The 23,050-nt window shown below is 36.8% G+C and overlaps 1 protein-coding gene across 3 annotated transcripts in view; it reads right to left on the bottom strand.

The window, feature by feature from the left end:
• Nucleotides 1–23,050, bottom strand: part of LOC123539661 (uncharacterized) — a 52,008-nt gene that overhangs the window by 20,323 nt on the left and 8,635 nt on the right. For all 3 annotated transcript variants that reach the window (XM_053526184.1, XM_053526183.1, XM_053526182.1), the window contains exons 4-6: nucleotides 19,212–19,416; nucleotides 15,271–15,332; nucleotides 2,367–6,733 (exon numbers count right to left, since the gene is read on the bottom strand). In XM_053526184.1, coding sequence (XP_053382159.1) covers nucleotides 2,367–6,733; nucleotides 15,271–15,332; nucleotides 19,212–19,416 — 4,634 coding nt within the window. The remainder of the gene's footprint in view (nucleotides 1–2,366; nucleotides 6,734–15,270; nucleotides 15,333–19,211; nucleotides 19,417–23,050) is intronic.

The following is a 23,050-nucleotide window of genomic DNA, read 5'->3' on the forward strand; positions in this document are numbered from 1 at the left end:
TTATTTGGTATAGTCCGAAAAATATGCACCTTCACATACTGTAATTGAACCAGTCTTTTGCAAATTGTACGAGGAGTTGTCTAGACTTATCTTTCACTTGCATTGCGCAAGATACACATTTTGTAAAATCTGAATTGGCTCTAATTCCTAAACCAGTCAGTACATTTAAGTACTGATAATTTTCAGAAGATCATCTCATAGTAAAACATCTGTGTAAGTTTCAGCCAAATCCCTTGAAAACTGTTAGAAGACATATGCTGGCAATATTTAAGGACAGAAAGACAGGACGGCGTCTAAACTCACCCCCTCTGAAACCTTCCGGGAAGCGTAATTACTTTTTGAGGGCATAAAGGCATTAAAAATCAATAAAACTGAATATTGCAAACATACGCAAAATTAGCGTTAGTATAAATACCTCCTATAAAATTTGGTAAACTCATCAAATAATGTTCAAGGCAATCTGACAAAAGTACTCGATCTTCCTAAATGTTAGATCTGATGGCGTCCCATTCAAATCATCTTTTCTGTATAATTGGATTTCCAATATTGCTATTTTTATTTCCAGAAATCTATTTTTATTTGAACCAATCGGACAGGGACTGGACTCCAGATTTTGGCTAAAATAATCTTTCTCCAGAATTGAAGTTTAGTCATATTATGAACATAAGAACTTGAGCTTTTGTTTCTAAACTATTTCAAAAAAGCGAAATTAAGAAAAAATCATGCCCGATTCAGGAACCAAACCCTTAAAAATTTTCCCGCATTCTTGATCAATACACCACAGAGGAACACGTACTTACCGATGGTTAAATATAATGCTTTATAATAAAGGCTTTTCAATTTTGAATGGAAAAACTAGGAAAAACAACTAATTCTCATGTGTTTCTATATGTTGTATCACTTTATTTCTTCGCAAAGAAAAATCACGAAGGCGCAGCCATAAGAATTATAAACCCGTGATAATCACATGTCGAAAACTGGAATCCCAGGTTAAATATAGATTTTTTCAACTTCTAATTTTATTTTCAAAATTGTCTGATTGGCTAGCGGAAAGGCCGTCTGAACGCGACCCTCTATAACTTGTCTTCAGATCCAATGCGTATCATTATTTGGAGATGATTTTAAACAGATTGTGTTAAAGGTTAAGTCTGGAACAGTAGTCGTGCCAAAATTTCAAAAGCCATCTGATTTTTATGGGACACGATACGCAGTTCAACTGAAACATAAAAACCTTAAGTATGCACTATTAGGCTTAGTTCTTATCAATTCTATGAGTTTCATTCAAATCCAATCAGAAATAAAGGAGAAGTAGTTTTGAACAACATTATCTAAATGACTTTTAAGGGACCTGAACCAAAACAAATTTCACTGAAAAACACCGACAACGAGCCTTAGTATTGAACTTGCTTGTTACGTTTGGTTGAAATCCATGAAATCCAACAAGTAATTTCACAGAAGTAGTCCGGGCAATTCAGATTAGCACTTAAGGCACGAATTTAACATTTTAGATTTAAAAGGCCCAGAATTATATGCAACTAAGCTGCGTACTAATCAGTCTCTCATTCTTATCCCATCAGTAGAAAAGGATTGGTAGCAGAACACACTTGATCCAAACAATACATTTAAGGGAGCATAATTCCACCCAAATTCCGTCCACCGGAAAACTAGCTTTGATACTCAACATTCATAAATAAAGCTTAGTTGTAATCCAGCCAGGAATTTCAGTGTAGTTTGACAAACTTATGAGACAGACGGACATATGTATATAATATACTACATAACGGGAGGCATAATAGACAAACACTCGTTCTCATTCAGCATTTAGATACATGAATTCCACCCGTTGATGAAATTGTAAGACACATCTTTTTAAGATATGTTACCCTGAACAACAGAAACAGGTGGCTTCATATTCTCACAGTTCTGGTAATACCACATATTCTCCATTGTAAATTGGTTTGAAGTGTGTCTATACACAATTCAAGAAAGGTTTGCTCAATTAGAATTTTAACATAAATAATTCGAGTTTGGGTTTACACATCAGAGCAGCACATGGTGATATGGAGAATACTATGCAACACTATGAATATGTGAGGTGTGCCAAAATAATTCGAGACCTGGTTCAGGTGTAGAATTATTTTATGCGAAGAGGACAACCAGCTGGCTTACGGAAGGTCGGTTGTCTTACCAATATACCGGATCCTGTCTGATATAATGCCCGAATTGGCACAAAAGGTCTTCTTCCGCCACCAAAAGCTAAAAATCGTATTATGGTCTATAATTTTGTAAGTGTAACATTAAACCCAACACAATCAAAAACGAAAATTTAACTGTGTTTCTTTAACATAGCATTTGAAAAAACTTACCATATGCCTAATCTTATTCCCACCTTTTTCTACAACACCTGATAGACGGCAGAGTTTGTTTTCAAAAATTGGGTGCTGGAACGGCTTATCTGCTCTGACCTCTTTACGTTTTCTCCCTTCTTCCTCTTTCTTTTCTTTTCGCCACTGTTTACGTAATATTTCTAAATCAGCTATATCATTCCCCGGTGATCCATTGCCGAGAGCAAAGTACGTTTTTGGTCTGGTAGCGAGAAGCTGATCAAATGTTTTGATGTCATGATTCTTTTTATAAACGTCTTCCCATTTCTGTACAACCGAAATTAAAGTTTCTGGAGTATAAAGCCCTTCAATATCTATATTCAAACGGCTAGACAGAGGCCAATGGAGCATGACATAGTATAGATACCCTTCCGTGTAAGGTCTTAATTTTGATATGGACATTTGTAAACTACAAATATGTGAACTGTAACTTGCTAAGCGCCTGTATTCGTCCGCGGTGCATTCGGAATACGGGGCAGATAACTCGATTATTTTGTATCCAAGGTATATCAGCAGATTATCCTCAATGTCTTTTTTAATATCTGACTGTATTTGTCGCTCTGCAACCCTAAACCTGTTTTGAAATTTGGGTCTGTCATCTTTGTAAGCTTGCATCAATGGCCTCAAACCTACGCCATACCAAAATTCTGAAAGAACCTCTTCTTCACTTCCATAAAACCTCAAAAATCTCTCACGGATCTTCATCAACATTTTATACTTCGATCCAGTTTCTACTAAGGTTACCTCATTTTTGATCATGTATCCTCCTTCTTCTAGTTTCCTGAGAGAATTGTGTGCGTGTTCTTGTGCCTCACGACCAAGACGTAGATTTTCAAGCTTTGGTACCAGATCCAGTACAGCTTTAAAAGACGATATCTGAACGTCAAATGTTTCGTCTGTGAGAAATCTTCGAAAATTTTCCATATTTTCGAAGCACTGAAACTTGTGGAAATATTCAAGCAACATCAAGATTGTTTTTACTTCCATATTGAAACATCCAAGATTATTTTCTTCTTCTAAAGATCCGGTTATTTCCTGAGCTTCTCGAAATTTTTCTACAGCGCTAAAAGCTAGATTTACCACCCTGGCAGCCTCTACATTATCCATTTCTCCAACTTCTCTTGGATCAAGAAGGTATAGCATCTGCATTTTGAATACCTGGCCATACGTGTCTAAAAGGTAAGAACTTTGATGTTTTAAGTCAAGTGACCTTCTTATTGCATCTTCCGCGTTGTCAAACCGATGGATATGTATAAAAAATCTAGCTAACTGTTGACCAACCATTGGATCTTTCGTTACATGAAAACATTTTTTCATGACATTTATAACCCGTTTGTGAGCGTCAGCGTCATTTTCTCCATTTACTGGCTGTTCAAGATGTAAAACTAAATCAGAAAATTTCAACTTCGTGTCTCCTTCTTGTGGCTGTCTTGTTTTAAACAAGCTGCAAACCAACTTCACAAACTGTCCTGACATCGGATTCTTTGCATCTCCATGTTGGTCTACAAGGTCAAGTAATGAGTCTACAATCTTTTCAATATTTATCTTCTTTAATTCTACGATATACTTTAAAACAGCTTCCGCCAATGCCTGTGATACTATGCTGACGCCAATATAGTGACATGGTTCGATAACTGTCTGGTGTTTGATAAGTAACTTTAATGAGCCAGACATTTTAACATTCCAAGTTTCTTGAAATTCTGTTGTATGTTTTCTCATCCTGTTCAAATCGACGAGGCCAACTGGACCTTTATTTTCATATTCTGCCAAACTGATAGAACCTTGCGCTTTTCCATGCATGAAAGAATCAAATACACATTCTGGTACAGAGTGGTCTCTGTCAAATACGGTGACAAGAGACAAACATTCCAACAATCTAATTTCTTTCGCTTCTTTTATTTCTTTTATTAGACCTTCAGTAAGTTGCTTTACAAACTGACTGTCAAATGACTTTCGCATCACATTGAAAGCAATTAATGTGTTAACATCTTCTCCACGTTTCTCTAATTCAATAAACTTCTTCTTAAACCATTTTTTCTCGTTACGTCTCAAGTCGTGCGTCAACACCTTATATCTGCTAACATGCGATAAAGGCACTCTGGTCACAAGTAAAAGTAGGCAAAATAAAACATCTGTTCCACCATATCTGTATGCCAAAGAGTTTATGTTTGCCTTCAAATTATTAATGTGTTCTTCCTGACCGTTATCTATCAGAACAATAACAGGTTTTGGCTTGGCTTCCTTATCTTCCTTAAAGTATAAAAACTGATAAATTTCCTCTGCAGTAGTTTCAGAAATAGTATTCACAATGCAACATCTGTACGCTAGTTCTGGTCTGCCTTTGACTTGGCTGAAAGTCCACAAAAGATATCTGCCTAGTGTGGTTCCACCTGCACCTGGATGATGTTCTAGTGTATAAATTTCATAGAAGTCCTCGTTTCGACTGTTTAATCGCCTCTCAATTTCGGATCTGCGTGCCTCATAATCATCACGTGGACCAACCTGTCTATCATAATAAAAATTTAAGAAAGACACATTCTCTCCTCTGTAGAAGCATTTCTCTTCATTTCTCATTTTTTCTCTCCTATCTTCGTCCGACATACCCTCCTCTTCTAAACGATATTTTTCAGATTTACTACCATCAATTATGTCAATCGTTTTAAATTCCAGTTTTTTCCTTTCCTTCTCTGTCATTTCTACGACGTATCCTTTCTTGTTAGGGAACTGAAAAACGGTATCTTTATTTTGCCTGAACACTCTGTTCATAACACAACAAACATCATTCCAACTAAGACTAACAACAAAGCACTTTTCTATTTCTTTCTTGTCTATAAGCTTTGTCAGTTCATTTTTCCAGTCTTGCACTACTTCATTATTATCAGCAATGACAATGCATCCATCTGTGAATGTATCGATAAAACATTCTCTTGCTATTTCAAGCATAATATCTGTACCAAGAGTTTTTTGAAAAACAAAGAAAATTACCAGACCTCTGCCATCTGGAATATTTCTCCTGATGTTCCCAAGAGCATTCTTGACACCCTTGTATCTCTTTCCCATCCATACTGTACCTTCTAATGTTTGATGATGTATGTCCACATTGCCATTAGCATACATCCATATCTTTTCTTTGCTTGTTCCACTTTCTCTACGATGCCTACTGCCTTTGAATTCGTCAGGAACCTTCACGGCAAACACGTCTTCACCTTTTTCAATACTTTCCCGCAGATGAACAGAAGAATCGAAGTCCAAAACTCCTTCTGCAGAAGTGAATGCAACTGACATCTGAGATATTTGCTCCCTTACTGTGTCTTCCTGTTTGGTGCCAGATATTTGGCCGCAACAAATAACAGGATAGAAGTAATCTGTAACATATCTGTTACCACGTAAAAGCAACCATTCAAGCCGTTTTATTTGTTTCAAATCTAAAGCTTCTTTATCTTCTATGGTCACAACATTTGCTTCAATCGATTTTCTTTCTAAGTACAGGTCTTTCACGGTGGATGCAATCTTCTCTACGTCGTCCACTGATGTTATTATGTTATTCACGAATATGTAACACTTTGCCTTCTGATAACCATTTTGTGGGAAACGTATCTGTAAAGCTTCTTTTGCGTATAATGAATAAGGCACGACATCGACTTCCAAAACAATAGACTTTCCCTCTACATAAACAATCTGTACTGGCCTAATACACCTCTGGACACTTGATATGTGTTCTTTTTTAAGGCAACCCTTGAGGCATTCTGTTAAAAGTTTATTCAAACTGTCAACATCAGAAAATGTATCGAACGGTAGGCCAACAATTTGACCACCTCCATTTTCGATTTCCTGTATTCCGAAATGAATGGTTCCATTCTGCTTACCATTGAGACATGCAACAGCAAAACGTACAATTTGTTTTACCATGTACGTTAATGTAACGGTCGTATTTTTCCTTACAATCGGTTGGATAAATTCATGGGTAGCAACCAAAAGATTGCCCACGGCTGGTCTCACATCACATTTCACATATGTTACTGAATTCCCGGGTTTATCAAATTCCCGCAAGCAATCTGTTTTGTCCTGTGAAGTCCTGTTTAACTGTATGTTTATCTTTCTCTGAACGTTAATAAGTCCTTCCTTAACACCTATGTTATACCTCATACCAGCCTTTTCTAATCCAGGTTTGAAATATTTTTCCATTTCTTCTGGTTTAAACTTAGCAAACAATGATGAATGTATGGAATGTTCATCATCAACTATGGCTTCAATGTGAGGTCCGATATTTGATATTACTTTTGTCATCTCAGTTGCTAAATATTTAGCAAATTTATCACAAGGCATGTCAGTCAGAATCTCTTCTTTTGCTGAAAATGTATGAGATTTATTTTTAATCATTCAACCGTTTCTTTTAATGTGTGAATCAGTCATACTGGTGCTCATTTGTGCCATACATATCATCATACTTTCAGCGGCAAGAAAAGCTGTCTAATGACAACGCTCACGACAGTTTGAAGCTGTTTGATCTAATATTAGTTTACACATTTATAACAGCTTTCTAAACTAGAGATGCGTTTGAGACAAGCGAATGTCTCCCACAACTGCCCCTATGAAAAATGTCTAGTTTCTCTAGATGGTTTAGACGAGTAGATCCAATTAGATGGTCTGGACGGGTAGATCCAATCAGTAATTCAAGGACCATAATTCAAAAGTGCCTGTGCAGATTTGGCTAGTTATCGAACTTGGCGGAGGTCTTATGGTCAAACACATTTTGTTCAAGTTTGGTGAAGATCGGATGTGAGATGTTCAACTTAGAGAGCGGACAGAGAAACAAGAGGGCCATGATGGCCCTATATCGCTCACCTGTTATCATTGTACTTGAGGACAAGAAGGTCCTCAGAAAAAATATCTAAGTCCAAAGGACAGGAACAACAAAGGAAAGAAATTTAACCAAAAAGAAAAACAAAATTCTAACAAGGTACAGATATGTCAAAATACACCTAAAAATTGGAGGTACCATCCATGTTGTACTACAGAAAAATGGTCTCGGTTTTTCCCTACGGCCAATAATAAAAAAGTTACTAAAAATAGGCTATTTATAGTAACGTAAAAGGGAAGTAATTCAAAAGAAAATTATTGTAAGTTAACAAAAGAAGGATCTGCCAAATGAATCTGTTGACATAAATGAAATTTTAGATCAGTATCTTCATAAGTTACGGAGATATACCCATTTTAATTTGAAATAAAGGGAGGTAATTTGACACAAAATCAGTCCATAGTTATCTACCCTGATTGGCTCGGTCCAACTAATGACAATAATGAAATTTCAAATAAGTCCTGTAGGTACTTACTGATATAAATCCATTTTGACTACAATCAGGGGAGGTAATCAGATATAAAATAACTCTGGAAACTACGATTGGATCTGATTTGTCATGGAATCCAAGATGTATTGTTGTTGAAGATATTCTGGAAGTTTGTATCAAATAAAACCATAAATGAAGTCTCTATATGGCTGCAAAAGCCAAAATAGCCGATTTTGGACATTTAAGGGGCCATAACTCTGGAACCCATGATGGAACCTGGCCAGTTTAAGAAAGGAACCAAGATCTTGTGGTGATACAAGTTGTGGGCAAGTTTGGTTAAAATCAAATTATAAATGAAGTTGCTATTGTGCAGACAAGGTCAAAATAGCTAATTTTGGCCCTTTCAGGGGCCATAACTCCGGAACCCATTAGGGGATCTGGCCGGTTCAATAAAGGATCTGAGATCTTATGGCAACACAAGTTTTGTGCAAGTCTGATTAAATTCAAATCATAAATGAAGCTGCTATTGTGCAGACAAGGGCAAAATAGCTAATTCTGGTCCTTTCAGGGGCCATAACTCTGGAACCCATAAAGGAATCTTGCCAGTTCAAGAAAGGAACCAAGATCTTATGGTGATACAAGTTGTGTGCCAGTTTGGTAAAAATCAAATCATAAATAAAGCTGCTATTGTGCAGACAAGGTCAAAATAGCTGATTTTGGCCCTTTCAGGGGCCATAACTCTGGTACCCATAATGGGATCTGGCCAGTTCAAGAAAGGAACCGAGATCTTATGGTGATACAAGTTGTGTGCCAGTTTGGTAAAAATAAAATCATAAATGAAACCACTATCGTGCAGACAAGAAATTGTTGACGGACGCACGGACGGACGGACAAACGACGGACGACGGACGAAGGGTGATCACAAAAGCTCATCTTGTCACTATGTGACAGGTGAGCTAAAAAGGCTGATTTTTCGGTAATTCAAGGGCCGTAATTCCAATACGCTTGGGCCAATTTGGCTAGTTATCAAACTTGGCCGAGGTCTCATAGTAAAACACATCTAGTTTAAGTTTGGTGAAGATCGGATGAGAAATGTTTGACTAAGAATGCGGACAAGAGTAAAAAGGCTGATTTTTCGGTAATTCAAGGGCCGTAACTCCAAAATGCCTAGGCAGATTTGGCTAGTTATCGAACCTGGCGGTGGTCTCATAGTCAAACACATTTTGTTCAAGTTTGGTGAAGATCAGATGAGAAATGTTTGACTTAGAGTGCGGACAAGAGTAAAAAGGTCGATTTTGTGGTAATTCAAGGGCCATAACTCCAAAATGCCTGAACCGATTTGGCTAGTTATAAAATTTGGCTGAGGTCTTGCAGTCAAACACATTTTGTTTAAGTTTGGTGAAAATCGGATGAGAAATGTTCGACTTAGAGTGCGGACAAGCTTTGTGACAGACAGACACACAGACTGGAGTAAATCAATATGTTTCCCACACCACTGTTTCAGCGAGAAACGAGCAAATACCTGATGAACAAAAATGTTTTTTGAGGTTTTAAGAACGAAACTGATGGTGATATAAACGTCGAGTCAACTTTATATATGTCAGTGTAACTGTCTTTCCACAAGACTGTTGCGTGTGAGTAAGAGGGAAGGAAGTTTGTAAAACAGTTGTAGCATTTTGAAGTTCCACAATGGAAATAAGAGATTCTTCTATCTCTTTTTTGTGTCATCCTTTGCTATATAATGTTGATGACATGGTTGTATTTAACATACATTTTGTTCATTGTTGTTTGTGTGTTTTATATGATGCCATGTAATTGTACATTGTATACAGAAATAAATCTATCTACCTATCTATCTTGCCATGCAATACATAGTCCACAACTGGAAGGCATCTAATTTTTTCTACTGCAGTATAACAGAATGAACTGATATCTGTCAATGATGTATAATCAATATTGTACTGTATGTACAATATGATATAACAAAACACTTGGATTAAAATTTGTATATTTAAAAACATACAGATGTTTTTCATATCATATGGCATTTTTGGCCAATCATAAAAAGTTACCATATAAGTTATTTATAGTAAAAACCAATGGAAACTAGAAAATGCTTTTGTAAAAAAGCGCATGTCTCCCCAAATGCAAAGTCCTTTAGGCAAGAAGTCAATAGGGGTCAGGAGCGAAAGTCAAAGAGACACTGATGGTTGGCTGCAATAGGGATCATCTACTTGGCATGTCCAGTCATCCCGCTAAATTTCAACACTCTGGGCCTAGTGTTTCTCAAGTCACTGTTCAGGCTCCTGTGACCTTGACCTTTGATCAAGTGACCTCAAAATAAATAGGGGTCATCTACTCTGAATGTCCAATCATCCTATTAAGTTTCAACATTGTAGGTCAAGTGGTTCTCAAGTTATTTCCAAAAAATTATTTTACATGAACAGGCCACTGTGACCTTGACCTTTAATTGACTGACTCCAAAATCAATAGGGGTCATCTACTCTGCATGTTCAATCATCCTATGAAGTTTCAACATTCTGGGTCAAGTGGTTCTCAAGTTATTGATCGGAACTGGTTATCAATGTTCAGGCCCCTGTGACCTTGACCTTTAACTGAGTGACCCCAAAAACAATAGGGGTCATTTACTCTGTATGAACAATCATCCTATGAAGTTTCAACATTCTGGGTTGAGAGGTTCTCAAGTTATTGATTGGAAATGGTTTTCCATGTTCAGGCCCCTGTGACCTTGACCTTTAATAGAGTGACCCCAAAATCGTTAGGGGTCATCTACTCTGCATGACCAATCATCCTATTAAGTTTCAACATTCTGGGTCAAGTGGTTCTCAAGTTACTGACCGGAAATGGTTTTCAATGTTCAGGCCCCTGTGACCTTGACCTTTAATGGAGTGATCCCAAAATCGATAGGGGTCATCTACTTTGAATGTGCAATCATCCTATGAAGTTTCAACATTCTGGTTAAAGTGGTTCTCCAGTTATTGATCGGAAATGGTTTTCCATGTTCAGGCACCTGTGACCTTGACCTTTGATGGAGTGACCCCAAAATCAATAGGGGTCATCTACTCTTCATGATCAATCATCCTATGAAGTTTCAACATTCTGGGTCAATTGGTCTCTAGTTATTGATCGGAAATGGTTTTCGATGTTCAGGCCCCTGTGACCTTGACCTTTGACCGAGTGACCCCAAAATCATTAGGGGTCATCTACTCTTCATGATCAATTATCCTATGAAGTTTCAACATTCTGGGTCAAGTGGTTCTCTAGTTATTGATCGGAAATGGTTTTCAATGTTCAGGCCCCTGTGACCTTGACCTTTGACGGAGTGACCCCAAAATCAATAGGGATCATCTACTCTTCATGACCAATCATCCTATGAAGTTTCAACATTCTGGGTCAAGTGGTTCTCTAGTTATTGATCAGAAATGGTTTTCAATGTTCAGGCCCCTGTGACCTTGACCTTTGATGGAGTGACCCCAAAATCAATAGGGGTCATCTACTCTTCATGACCAATCATCCTATGAAGTTTCAACATTCTGGGTCAAGTGGTTCTCTAGTTATTGATCGGAAATGGTTTTCAATGTTCAGGCCCCTGTGACCTTGACCTTTGATGGAGTGACCCCAAAATCAATAGGGGTCATCTACTCTTCATGACCAATCATCCTATGAAGTTTCAACATTCTGGGTCAAGTGATTCTCTAGTTATTGATCGGAAATGGTTTTCAATGTTCAGGCCCCTGTGACCTTGACCTTTGACAGAGTGACCCCAAAAACAATAGGGGTCGTCTACTCCAGCAGCCCTACAACTCTATGAAGTTTGAAGGTTCTAGGTCAAATGGTTCTCCAGTTATTGCTCGGAAATGAAGTGTGACGTACGGACGGACGGACGGACAGACGGACGGACGGACAGAGCAAAAACAATATGTCTCCTGGGGGAGACATAATTAATCCTAAAACAAGGGTGCCAGAATGTCACAATATATGCCCGTCACAGCAAATTTGTTTACACTAGCACCTGTATTTGCAAATGGAATTTTAATTTTCTAGTTGTTTACAATGTTGTTTTTTTTTTAGAAATTATTGTAATTCTTTTATTTTTCTAAGTCCACAAAAAAAATCCTTACCAGGTAGAGATACCTTAAAATACACCCAAAATTTGAAAGTAACATCAATGTTGTACCACAGAAAAGTGGTCTTGGTTTTTCCCTACGGTCAATTATAAAAAAGTTACAATGTAAGTTATTTATAGTAACAACTAAGGGAAGTTAATCTTTAAAGAGAAAAAAAAAAAAAAAAAAAAAAATCAAAAAAAAAAATTACAAGTTCACACAAAAATCCTTACCAGGTAGAGATAGCTCAAAATACACCTCAGAATTGGATGTAACATGCATGTTGTACTACAGAAAAGTGGTCTCGATTTTTCCCTACGACTTGTAATGAAAAAGTTAAAATATAAGCTATTTATAGTAACAGCAAAGGGAAGTAATTCAAAAGAAGGGACCAGTGCAAGACTCTCCGTCTCATGATGGTGTACAACTATGCCAAGTTACATCAAAATCCCTCCATGCATGAAGTAGAAATGCTCCGGACAAAGTCATTCTTGTATCTGACCTTTGGCCTCTAAGTGTGACCTTGACCTTAGACCTAGGGACCTGGTTCTTGCGCATGACACTCTGTCTCATGCTTGTGAACATTTGTGCCAAGTTGTATCAAAATCCCTCAATGCATGAAGAAGAAATGCTCCGGACAAAGTTTTCATTCTTGTATCCTTGACCTCTAAGTGTGACCTTGACCTTACCCCTAGGGACCTGGTTCTTGCGCAAGACACTCCGTCTCATGATGGTGAACAATTGTGCCAAGCTACATCAAAGTCCTTTCATGCATGAAGAAGATATGCTCCGGACAAAGTTTTCATTCTTGTATCCTTTGACCTCTAAGTGTGACCTTGACCTTAGACCTAGGGACCTGGTTCTTGCGCATGACACTCCCTCTCATTATGGTGAACAACTGTGCCAAGCTACATAATATCCTTCCATGCATGAAGAAGATATGCTCCGGACAAAGTCATTCTTGAATTTTTCATTCTTGTATCCTTTGGCCTCTAAATGTGACCTTGACCTTAGACCTAGGGACCTGGTTTTTGCGCAAGACACTCCGTCTCATGATGATGAACAACTGTGCCAACTTTCATCAAAATCCCTCCATGCATGAAGAAGATATGCTCCGGACAAAGTCATTTTTGAATTTGACCTTTGACCTCTAAGTGTGACCTTGACCTTAGACCTAGGGACCTGGTTCTTGCGCACGACACTCCGTCTCATGATGGTGAACAACTGTGCCAAGTTTCATTAAAATCCTTCCATGCATGTAGAAGATATGCTCCGGACAAGGTCTGTGGACGCCGCCCGCCCATCCGCCCGCCAGGGGCGTTCCCATAATACGTCCCGTTTTTCTAACGGGCGTATAAAAATCTATACAATACAAGTTTTCAAGAAAATCTTTACCAGGTAGAAATAGGTAAAATACACATAAATTTTATTTAACGTGCATGTTGTATCATAAAAAGGGCGGTCTGGATTTTTCCCTACAGCCAGTAATAGAAAGGTTACAATAAAATCTATTTATAGTAAAAACAACGGAATGTAGTTCTAAAAATAAAGTCTGCTTTACAGTGGTGAACATTTGTGTCAAGTTATATCAAAATCCCTCCATGCATGAAGTAGAAATCCTCCGGACAAGGTCATTCTTAAATTTGACCCTTGACCTCAAATTGCGACCTTGATATAAGACCCAGGGACCTGGTTCCTGCGCATACCATTATGCCAAGTTACATCAAAATCCCCCCATCCCCATTCATGAAGATTCAAGAAGAAATTCTCCGGACAAAGTCATTCTTGTATCTAAAATTTGGCCTCTATGTGTGACCTTGACCTTAGGTCTAGGAAACCGGTTCTTACCCAAGACACTCAGTCTCATGGTGGTGGACATTTGTGCCAAGTTCTATTAAAATCATTTAAGGAGTGTTGAGTAACAGACTGGACGGGAAAAAAGTCTACAGAAGAAACCATGCTACTAGATTTGTGTTATTTGTGATGTTTCCCTTGCATTTTTCATTCAATGAAATACATTGTAAAACATGTCATTTAAAGAAAAATTACGTTTGAAATATTGTTTGTTTCATCTGTGTTCCATTGTCATGTATATTTGTGTATGTCTGCTTAATTTGTAGCGTTCTTTAAGTTGAATTACCGTCCTTGCTTTTCAAGGTTAATTTAGGATTAAAATTATTATCATCCTTCTGATATTGTACATCTAGGCTGTTCTAGCTCGTAGTTGTAAGTAAGCGAGTTGGGTTTTACGGCAAATCGACACAAAACGTCATATATCGCCAATCGTAGGTGTGAAGCTTACAGATTACAGGTTTCTTCTAATGGGTGTCGATATTTAAGTCGCAAAATGCTTAATTTACGAATTTACTGCCTCAGCCAAGTTACAAGAGAATAGTGAAATTATTATGCACGTTTGAAACGCATGTACTGGTTACGCGAAACAAAATCTGTCCTGAAGACAACAGAAGCTAGACTATACGAACTGTTGTAATAGGAGGAATACATGTATTACCTTAATGTTAGAATATCTATAGAGTTTCAATCCAGTATGTTTCAATCCAGTATTTGCATTAGGTTTGGAGACAGAAACTTGCATGCAAAACTTTAACAAGAAGTTTGAAGTTGACAGGGGACATAATTTGGTCAAAATGATTGTCAGAGTTATGGGATTTTATGCCATAACTTAGTTATATAACCCCGAAGACACATGTAAAATTTCAGTTCAATATCTGCATTTGATATTTTCTAAGTACAAAAGAGGATATAATTTTCCCGCTCAAAATACATGTTAGAGTTATGAAACTTGACCAAGTGATGTTAATTAAAGTAGAAAAGAAAAAAATAATTTCAGAGCTATATGCCTTTAATTTATAGCCATATGTACTTGCATGCAAACCTTTAACCTTAATTTTCAATGTCCAAAAGGGGGCACAACTTGGCTAAAATGCAAATCAGAGTTATGGCTCTTGATTCAATCACCTAATTTTATAACATCGAAGACACATGTGAAGTTTCAATAAAATACCTGCATCAATTTTGGAGATAGTCCCATGATTTTCTATGTCCAAAAGGGGGCATGATTTGGCCAAAATTCATGTCAGACCTATGGAATTTGATCCAGTAAGGTTTGCAATTGACATAGAAAAAGAAAAATTAAGTTTCAAAGCTATATGCCTTTAAATGATATCCATATTTACTTGCATACAAACCTTTAACCAGATTTTTCTATGTCGAAAAGGGGGAGTAAATTTGCATAAATGCATGTTATAATTATGTCTCTTGATGCTATCACCTAGTTTTATGACTCCCGAAGACATGTGTGAAGTATGAATTTAACATCTTCATTAGGTGTGACGCCGACGCCGACGCCAGGATAGGTAGAATAGCCAATTTTGGACTGAACACATCTTCATAAACTTTTTGCAACATGCCCTGTTTATATACGTTTGAAATTATTAGGTAGTACATTACCATCTGGAATGACAAGATCATCAAAATCATCGACATCTTCACTCCAGGATATGCCGCAGAACCTGCAAAAGACCCATATACTACTGAGTTTTTATTTTTTGGACCCACTTAATCGATAAAACATTCGCTTTAAATGATTTCAAGTAATTGCTTAAAATGTTCTGTATATTACAAATAAGGAAATACAGTACTTAATAAACAAAAAGGAAAGGTACACAAAATTAAATTTAACCATCTCCATCTTTAGAAAAATGACATCTTTGGTAACATGAGGGTCATGAGTAGTGATGAGAATCGGACAGCTGAAGCAGAATCGATTAATCGGTCCGATTCTGATCTCTCTCCGATTCGATTAATCGAAAGAATCGGAACTGAAAGATCAATACAGACTTTTGTAATGTGGCAATATGGTAGTAACAGCAAACCTTTCTCAAGACTTTCAGATTATTATATGACTACTTTTATTACTTTTTTATGAAGAATTCTATGACAGAGCTGCTGTACTGTACAGCCTTTAGCAACTGTTGGGCAATTATGGCTGTTAAATTATCTGTTGGTTAGATCTTGATTCAAAATATTTGTCTTGATGGGATTTTTTTATTTCACTATAAAGGCAGTCCTTAACTCAAAGGTTTGTTTTTCAAATTCTTCTAAAATGTCGACATATAGCCTTAAAAGTTAACAAACCGATAGCTTAACCGGTGTTCAAAAATTCGAACAAATAGACCAAACTGCGATCTGGGAGGAACTATTGGACCGAATGCAAAAGTAACTAGAATTCATCTTTTCACTATGATTCAAGGCCTGGGATTCAAGTCATGTTAGATGCACTGCCAAATTTGATATGGAATATATGCTGGGGACATTGCTGGCAGGTCTGGAATTAGTTTATCATCTTTTTGTAAGTAAATCCACTATTTTGTATTGAAGGAATAATAAAAGCTTGTCAAATAAAATCTGAAAATTATTTCCAATTAGAAAAAAGTGGGTGGGGTACCTTCGTTAACGTACGCTATTAAGCATATTTTGCAAACAGCTCTAGTAGTATCAAGGTTTTCCTTAAAAGAAGCCAACACTCGGCATTCAGGCTTCATGCAGAACCCAAAATATTTCAAGGCGTCTGATTTTTTACTGCCAGGGCAACAAAAATTGTTACGATCATCATGACAGCTTGCCTGACAGCGTTCTCCATTTTAAAGAGCAGATATTTTGAAATACAACCCCAAAGATTATAAAGGAGCAAAAGTATTTAAGCTAAAAAGCGAGAAGTATCTGAAAAAGTCCTGAAAGCGGGATTTTAATTTTTTAACAAAATCAGCGACTAGAATCGATTCTTTTTGGTCAGAATCGATGTCGCCGACTTTGAAACTTTGGCGATGATTAATCGAACATCGGCGACAATCGGAACATCACTAGTCATGAGGACCCTTAATCGGCGACCTGAGTAGTATTAGCGCAGCCGCACGTTTCAAATGGCAAACTGATGCCAAAATATCAAGAAAGTAGGTCAGTAGTTCGCATTCATGGTCACTGAAAGTCAGTTTTAAGATCGGTATGCAAAACTGTATTTAAAGGCTGTATCTTAAACAAGAGGGCCAAGGTGGCCATAGGCAGCTCACCTGAGAAACACACCATAACAGTGTAAACATGTTTGACCTTTCATGGAAAAAATATTCTAGCCAATTTCCATTAAGACTTGACCAAAAATGTGGTCTCCTGAGTTTTAAACAAGTATTTTCTTAGATATGACCTAGTTTTTAACCCCAGATGGCCCATATTCAAACCTTACCTAGATTTTATCAAGGCAATCATTCTGACCACATTTCATGAAGATAAATTGAAAAATACTGCCTCTATCGCATACACAAGGTCTTTCTTTGATTTGACCTAGTGACCTTGTTTTTGATCCCAGATGACCCATATTCAAACTCGTTTTAGATTTCATCAAGGCAATTATTCTGATAAAATTTCATGAAGATCAATTGAAATATACATCCTCTATCACATACACAACATTTTTCTTTGATCTGACCTAGTGGCCTAATTTTTGACCTAATGTGACCCATATTCAAACTTGATCTAGATTTTATTAAAAAATTATTCTGACAAAATTTCATGAAGATCAATTGAATAATACAGCCTCTATCACATACACAAGGTTTTTATTTGATTTGACCTAGTGACTATTTTTTTACCCAAGATGACCCATATACAAATTCGTTCCAGATTTCATCAAGGCAATCATTCTGACCGAATTTCATGAAGATCAATTGAAAAATACAGCCTCTATCGCATATACAACGGTTTTTCTTTTACTTGACATTGTGACCTACTTTTTGACTCCAGATGACCCATATTTAAACTCGACCTGGATTTTATCAAGGCAATTATTCTGATAAGTATTCATGAAGAAAAATTGAAAAATACAGCCTCTATCGCATACGCAAGGTTTTTCTTTGATTTGACCTAGTGACCTTGTTTCTGATCCCAGATGACCCATATGCGAATCCGACCTAGATTTTATCAAGGCTATCATTCTGACTAAAATTCATGAAGATCAAATGAAAAACAGAGCCTCTATCGCATACAAAAGGTTTTTCTCTGATTTGATCTAGTGACCTAGTTTTGGACCAAAGATGATCCATATTCGAACACGACCTAGATTTCATCAAGGCAATCATTCTGACCAAATTTCATGAAGCGATCACTAAAACTCAGCTTTGCTCAGGTGAGCTAAAAACAAGAAAGTAGGTCATTATGTCAAGGTCACTGTAAGGTGACCTGTAATCACTTTGGGTTATCAGGTAATTATAATTTATTCATCTAAGAAATATGATCTGATAATTTGAATAAACCTGTATGAGGTCCACTAGGCAATATCATATACCAAATATCAAAGGCCTAGGCCTTGAACTTTCAGACAAGAACATTTTAATTTTTTCCTTATATATGCCTATGTTAATCTTGGGGCCCGCAGAGCAAGGCCTCTTTTCACCCCAAGGTAATAATTAGAACAATTTTGGTAGAGGACCACAAGGCAATGCAACACACTCAATATCAAAAGCCTAGGCCTTGTAATTTCAGACAAGAAGGTTTATTTTAATTTTCTCGTATATAAGTCTATGTAAATCTTGGGACCACCGGGGTGGGGCCTCTTTTTATCCCAGGCGCACCATTTGAATAATCTTCATAGAGGACCACAAGGCTATGCTACAAACCAAATTTCAAAGGCATATGCCTTGCAGTTTTAGTTTTTTACTCTGTAAGTCTATGCAAAATTTGAGACCCCCGTGCCAGGGCCTCTTCTCACACCAGGGTGATAATTGAACAATTTTGTTAGAGAACCACAAGACAATGCTACATACCAACTATGAAATGCCAAGGTCTTGTGGGTTTAAACAAGAAGATTTTTAAAGTTGTTTCCTGTATAAATCTTTGTAAAACTTGGGAACCCCGGTTTGGGGCCTTCTTTCATCCAAGGGTAAAATTTCATCAATCTTCATAGAGGACCATTAGATAACATGCAAAATATCAAGGCTCTATGCCTTGCAGTTTGGATAAGACGATTTTTAATCTTTTTCCTTCCGGTTGCCATGGCAACCAGAGTTCTGCATTATAAATGAACAACTTTGAAAGGGGACCACATAAGGATCATTTCTGTGAATGACTCACAGGGCCTCAGGGGAGGTAAAAAATGTGTTTTCAAGAAATGGCCTATTACACTATGTGTCCGAAACTAGGGGGTCGACCCTTAAGGGGCCATTTTGGTTGACCAGCAGGTGATTCGGGGTCATTGTTGGTCATTGATGGACCCTTAAAAATGGCTCTTTGGCTGTTGGCCCACTGACCTATAATAGTGGACCGTCAGCACGGACGCCCGCACGGACAGACAATGCATTCATCGGCGGAGGATAATAAAAAAATTGTTTTTCTAAACTTACTGTGTGTCTCTATCATCTGAACTAACAAAGGGAAACAGTTCCTTCATACATTCTAAAATCAAGTCAAAGCTCGTTACACATCTACGTCTTTCATTAACGAGGGTATGAAGATCTTCACATGCAACAGTTCCTGTCTTTTCAACAACCAATGATAACTTCAAGATGGTTTCGACTTTCTCTTTTTCACAATCTTTCAGAACTTTTCCTATGAAAAACAAGAATTTCGGGAAAATATAAATAAACACTAATACATCTGGTTAGTAAACAATAAGAATTGTGTCCATAAGACACGGATGATCCCATATACTGTGCCATCCAAACTATCAAATGGTCATAACTGCAATAAATATATTCACAGAAATTATTTTTCCTTTATGGTCATCTGCACATAAAACTTGTTGATTTGTCAAAGTTTGACGCAAACTCTGACAGTTGGACACACAAGACTTGTCTCTATACTCCACATAGCAGCTATCGAAGAGCCATAACTGCAATAAAAATAGCCAAAGAATAAATTCCTTCTTTTATGGTCATTTGCACAACATTCTTGCTCATCTACGACAGTTTGAAGCAAATCGGGCTAATAGTGCGGGAGGAGTTGGACACACAAGTGTTTCTCTATATTCCTAATAGCAAAGCTATCAAAGGGCCATAACTGCTGTAAAAGTATACAAAGACAAGAATTTTCCCTTTATGATCATCTGCACATCTTGCTTGTTCATCTGTAAAAGTTTGAAGCAAAACAGGTTGAAAGTGTGGAAGGACTTGGACACACAAGATTTCGAGACATACGGACAGACGTATTTGTAGTCGCTGAAGTTTAATTTTTAGCACAAAGAAGGTTCTGTGCGCGAACAGAGATGGATCCTGTTTCTCATTTACCACAGAGAGGGATCAGATATGCATATACATCGTGTTTGATATTTAGGAACGCATGTGCTTGCCTTAGGCATTCAGTTATTATGTTAAACTCTCCTAGGAAGTCAATGGTATAGTAATCGCGAAGTAATTTTTAACAAAACTAAGGCCACGCCAAATTGAAAAGTTGTTCATCGGATTTTTTTCAGAAAAAAAAATTGAAGCACTGAGAAAGGTCGAGCATGCTGTCTTACAGATCGGCAGTTCTTGTTGACTGATATACAAATGTTAGTTTATCTGAATTTTTAACTTTAAATTTTCTTGACAGATTGTATTTTTTTTTAATAAAGTCTCAATTAAGGTGTGAAATGATGGCTAACGTACATTAACATTATTCTACTCGAGGACTGAAAAAAAATAAAGCTCTTAATTAGTCTGAACACAATTCATAGTGTAAATTTCTTATCCCACCCACTTTCGTACAAAAATACTGATTTTTTGACAGGAAAAAAAAACAAACAGAAAACAGAAATGCATTTACCCATACCAAAATAATGTAGATTGATGCTATCAAATAAATTTGTGTATATTTTCATCCAATTTTCAGTGAAATAAGTCCGATTTTAGTAGCAAATTGATTTGGTAAACATTGGAAGATTTGTTATGTTTTATTTGGGTTAAACGCCGTTTTTCAACAGTATTTCAGTCATGTAACGGCGGGCAGTTAACCTAACCAGTGTTCCTGGATTTTGTACCAGTACAAACCTGTTCTCAGCAAGTAACTGCCAACTTCCCCACATGAATCAGAGGTGGAGGACTAATGATATCAGACACAATGTCGTTTATCAAATAGATACGGAGAACATACGCCCGCCCGAGGATCGAACTCGCGACCCCGAGATCCGTAGACCAACGCTCTTACCTATTGAGCTAAGCGGGTGGGCAAACATTGGAAGAAAATGGCGTAACTGCGTAAGGGGAAATACCTTTAACACAACTGAATATAAGTGCCCCGATATAATGTATTATTTGTGATTATATTACACTTTAGAACAATCTGGGACTGGAATTATAAGCATGTGTACACTGTTACATCCGTAAAAAGTAGCGCACCAAACAATTTTGCCTTGAATTTTTTCAATCGGGCGAGCGCAAGTCAAAAACAAAACAAAATATTTTTTGTGCGTTTCTGAAAATATACCAGCGGCAAATCCGATGAACACATTTTTAATTTGGTGTGGCCTAAAATGAAATTTCAAAGTTTGCACAACAATGAACGTCATATAAAAGTTAATGGTTTTACCCATAGGGTTGATTGTATGGCGAAAATTGATTGATTTGGATTTAACGTCCTACTCAACAGATGAGGAGGAAGACCTCAGGTGTCACCCCATCATAATCAACGAGTTAGACCGATCTCGACTATTGTTAGTATTCTCTGAATCTGATTCAACTATTTGCACGGCTATCTCGAACGTTTTTATTTTTCATTTCAGTAAAATCTTATCGATGTTTCCATCAAAATCGCATCGCCATAAAAATAATACTTAGAACTCCTTCTAGCTGTAATCTTCAAATAACGTCTTAAAATTAGTACAGTGAACAAGATCAAGGAAGACACAGACAAAATGATAAACTGAGTATATATCAAGAGCTGTCCGTTAGACAGCCCGCTCGACTTTTCGCAGTGCTTGAATTTTAAATTAGAGCTTTTATAAAACATTTAACTAAATAATTCTAAGTTTAAAGGGGCATAACTCCATCAAATTTCAAATCAGAGTTATGAGGATTGTCTCTCTTGGTGTAGCCTTTGATAGTAAATAATATTTTAAGTTTCAAGTCAAAAGCTTTAACAGAAACAGAGATATCTGACTTTATCAAAATCTTTAACAAAAAATTCTAAGTCAAAAACGGGGCACAACTCCGTAAAAATTCAAATTAGAGTTATGGGGATTGTTTCTCCTGGTGTAGACTCTGATCAAAATCGCCACAAAAATACTCTCAACTCCTTCTAGGCTAGCTGAAATCTTAAAGTTAACTATTACAACTATTTGTTTCAAGTATTGTAGTTACCATTTTTATACTTCATGCCTTCGATAGTAAACAACTATTTTAAGTTTCAAGTCAAAAGCGTTGATAGTAACAGAGATATTTGGCTTAATAAAAAACTTTAACCAAAAATTCTAAGTCAAAAAGGGGCATAACTCCATCAAAATTCAGAGCAGAATTATGGGGATTGTTTCTCCTGGTGTAGACTCTGATAGTAAACAATTATTTTGACAGAGATATTTGACTTTATCAAAAACTTTAACCAAAAATTCTAAGTAAAAAAGGGGCATAACTCCATCAAAATTCAAATCAGAGTTGTGTTGATTAGTTCCCTTGGTACAGACGCTGATAGTAAACAAATATTTTAAGTTTCAAGTCAATAGCTTTGATAGTAACAGAGAAATTTGGCTTAATAAAAAACTTTAACAAAAAATTCTATGTCAAAAAGGGCCATTACTCCATCAAAATTTAAATCAGAGTAATTGGGATTGTTTCTCCTGGTGTAGACTTTGATAGTAAACAACTATTTTAAGTTTCAAGTCAATATATTTGATAGTAACAGAGATATTTGACTTTATCAAAAACTTTAACCAAAAATTCTAAGTCAAAAAGGGGAATAACTCCATCAAAATTCAGAGCGGAATTATGGGGATTGTTTCTCCTGGTGTAGACTCTGATCAAAATCGCCACAAAAATACTCTCAACTCCTTCTAGGCTAGATGAAATCTTAAAGTTAACTATTACAACTATTTGTTTCAAGTATTGTAGTTACCATTTTTATGCTTCATGTCTTTTAGCCGTCTTACGTTTATTTTAAACCTTGTCATACAATACAGTTTTTACAGCAGCTATTTAATAGATAACATTACTTTTTAAACTAACCGATTGCTCTTATATATAATTTTGTGATAATATAGTAGATAACAGATGTA

The sequence above is a fragment of the Mercenaria mercenaria genome, chromosome 16 (assembly GCF_021730395.1).
Source record: "Mercenaria mercenaria strain notata chromosome 16, MADL_Memer_1, whole genome shotgun sequence".
Taxonomy (NCBI): Eukaryota; Metazoa; Mollusca; class Bivalvia; order Venerida; family Veneridae; genus Mercenaria; species Mercenaria mercenaria.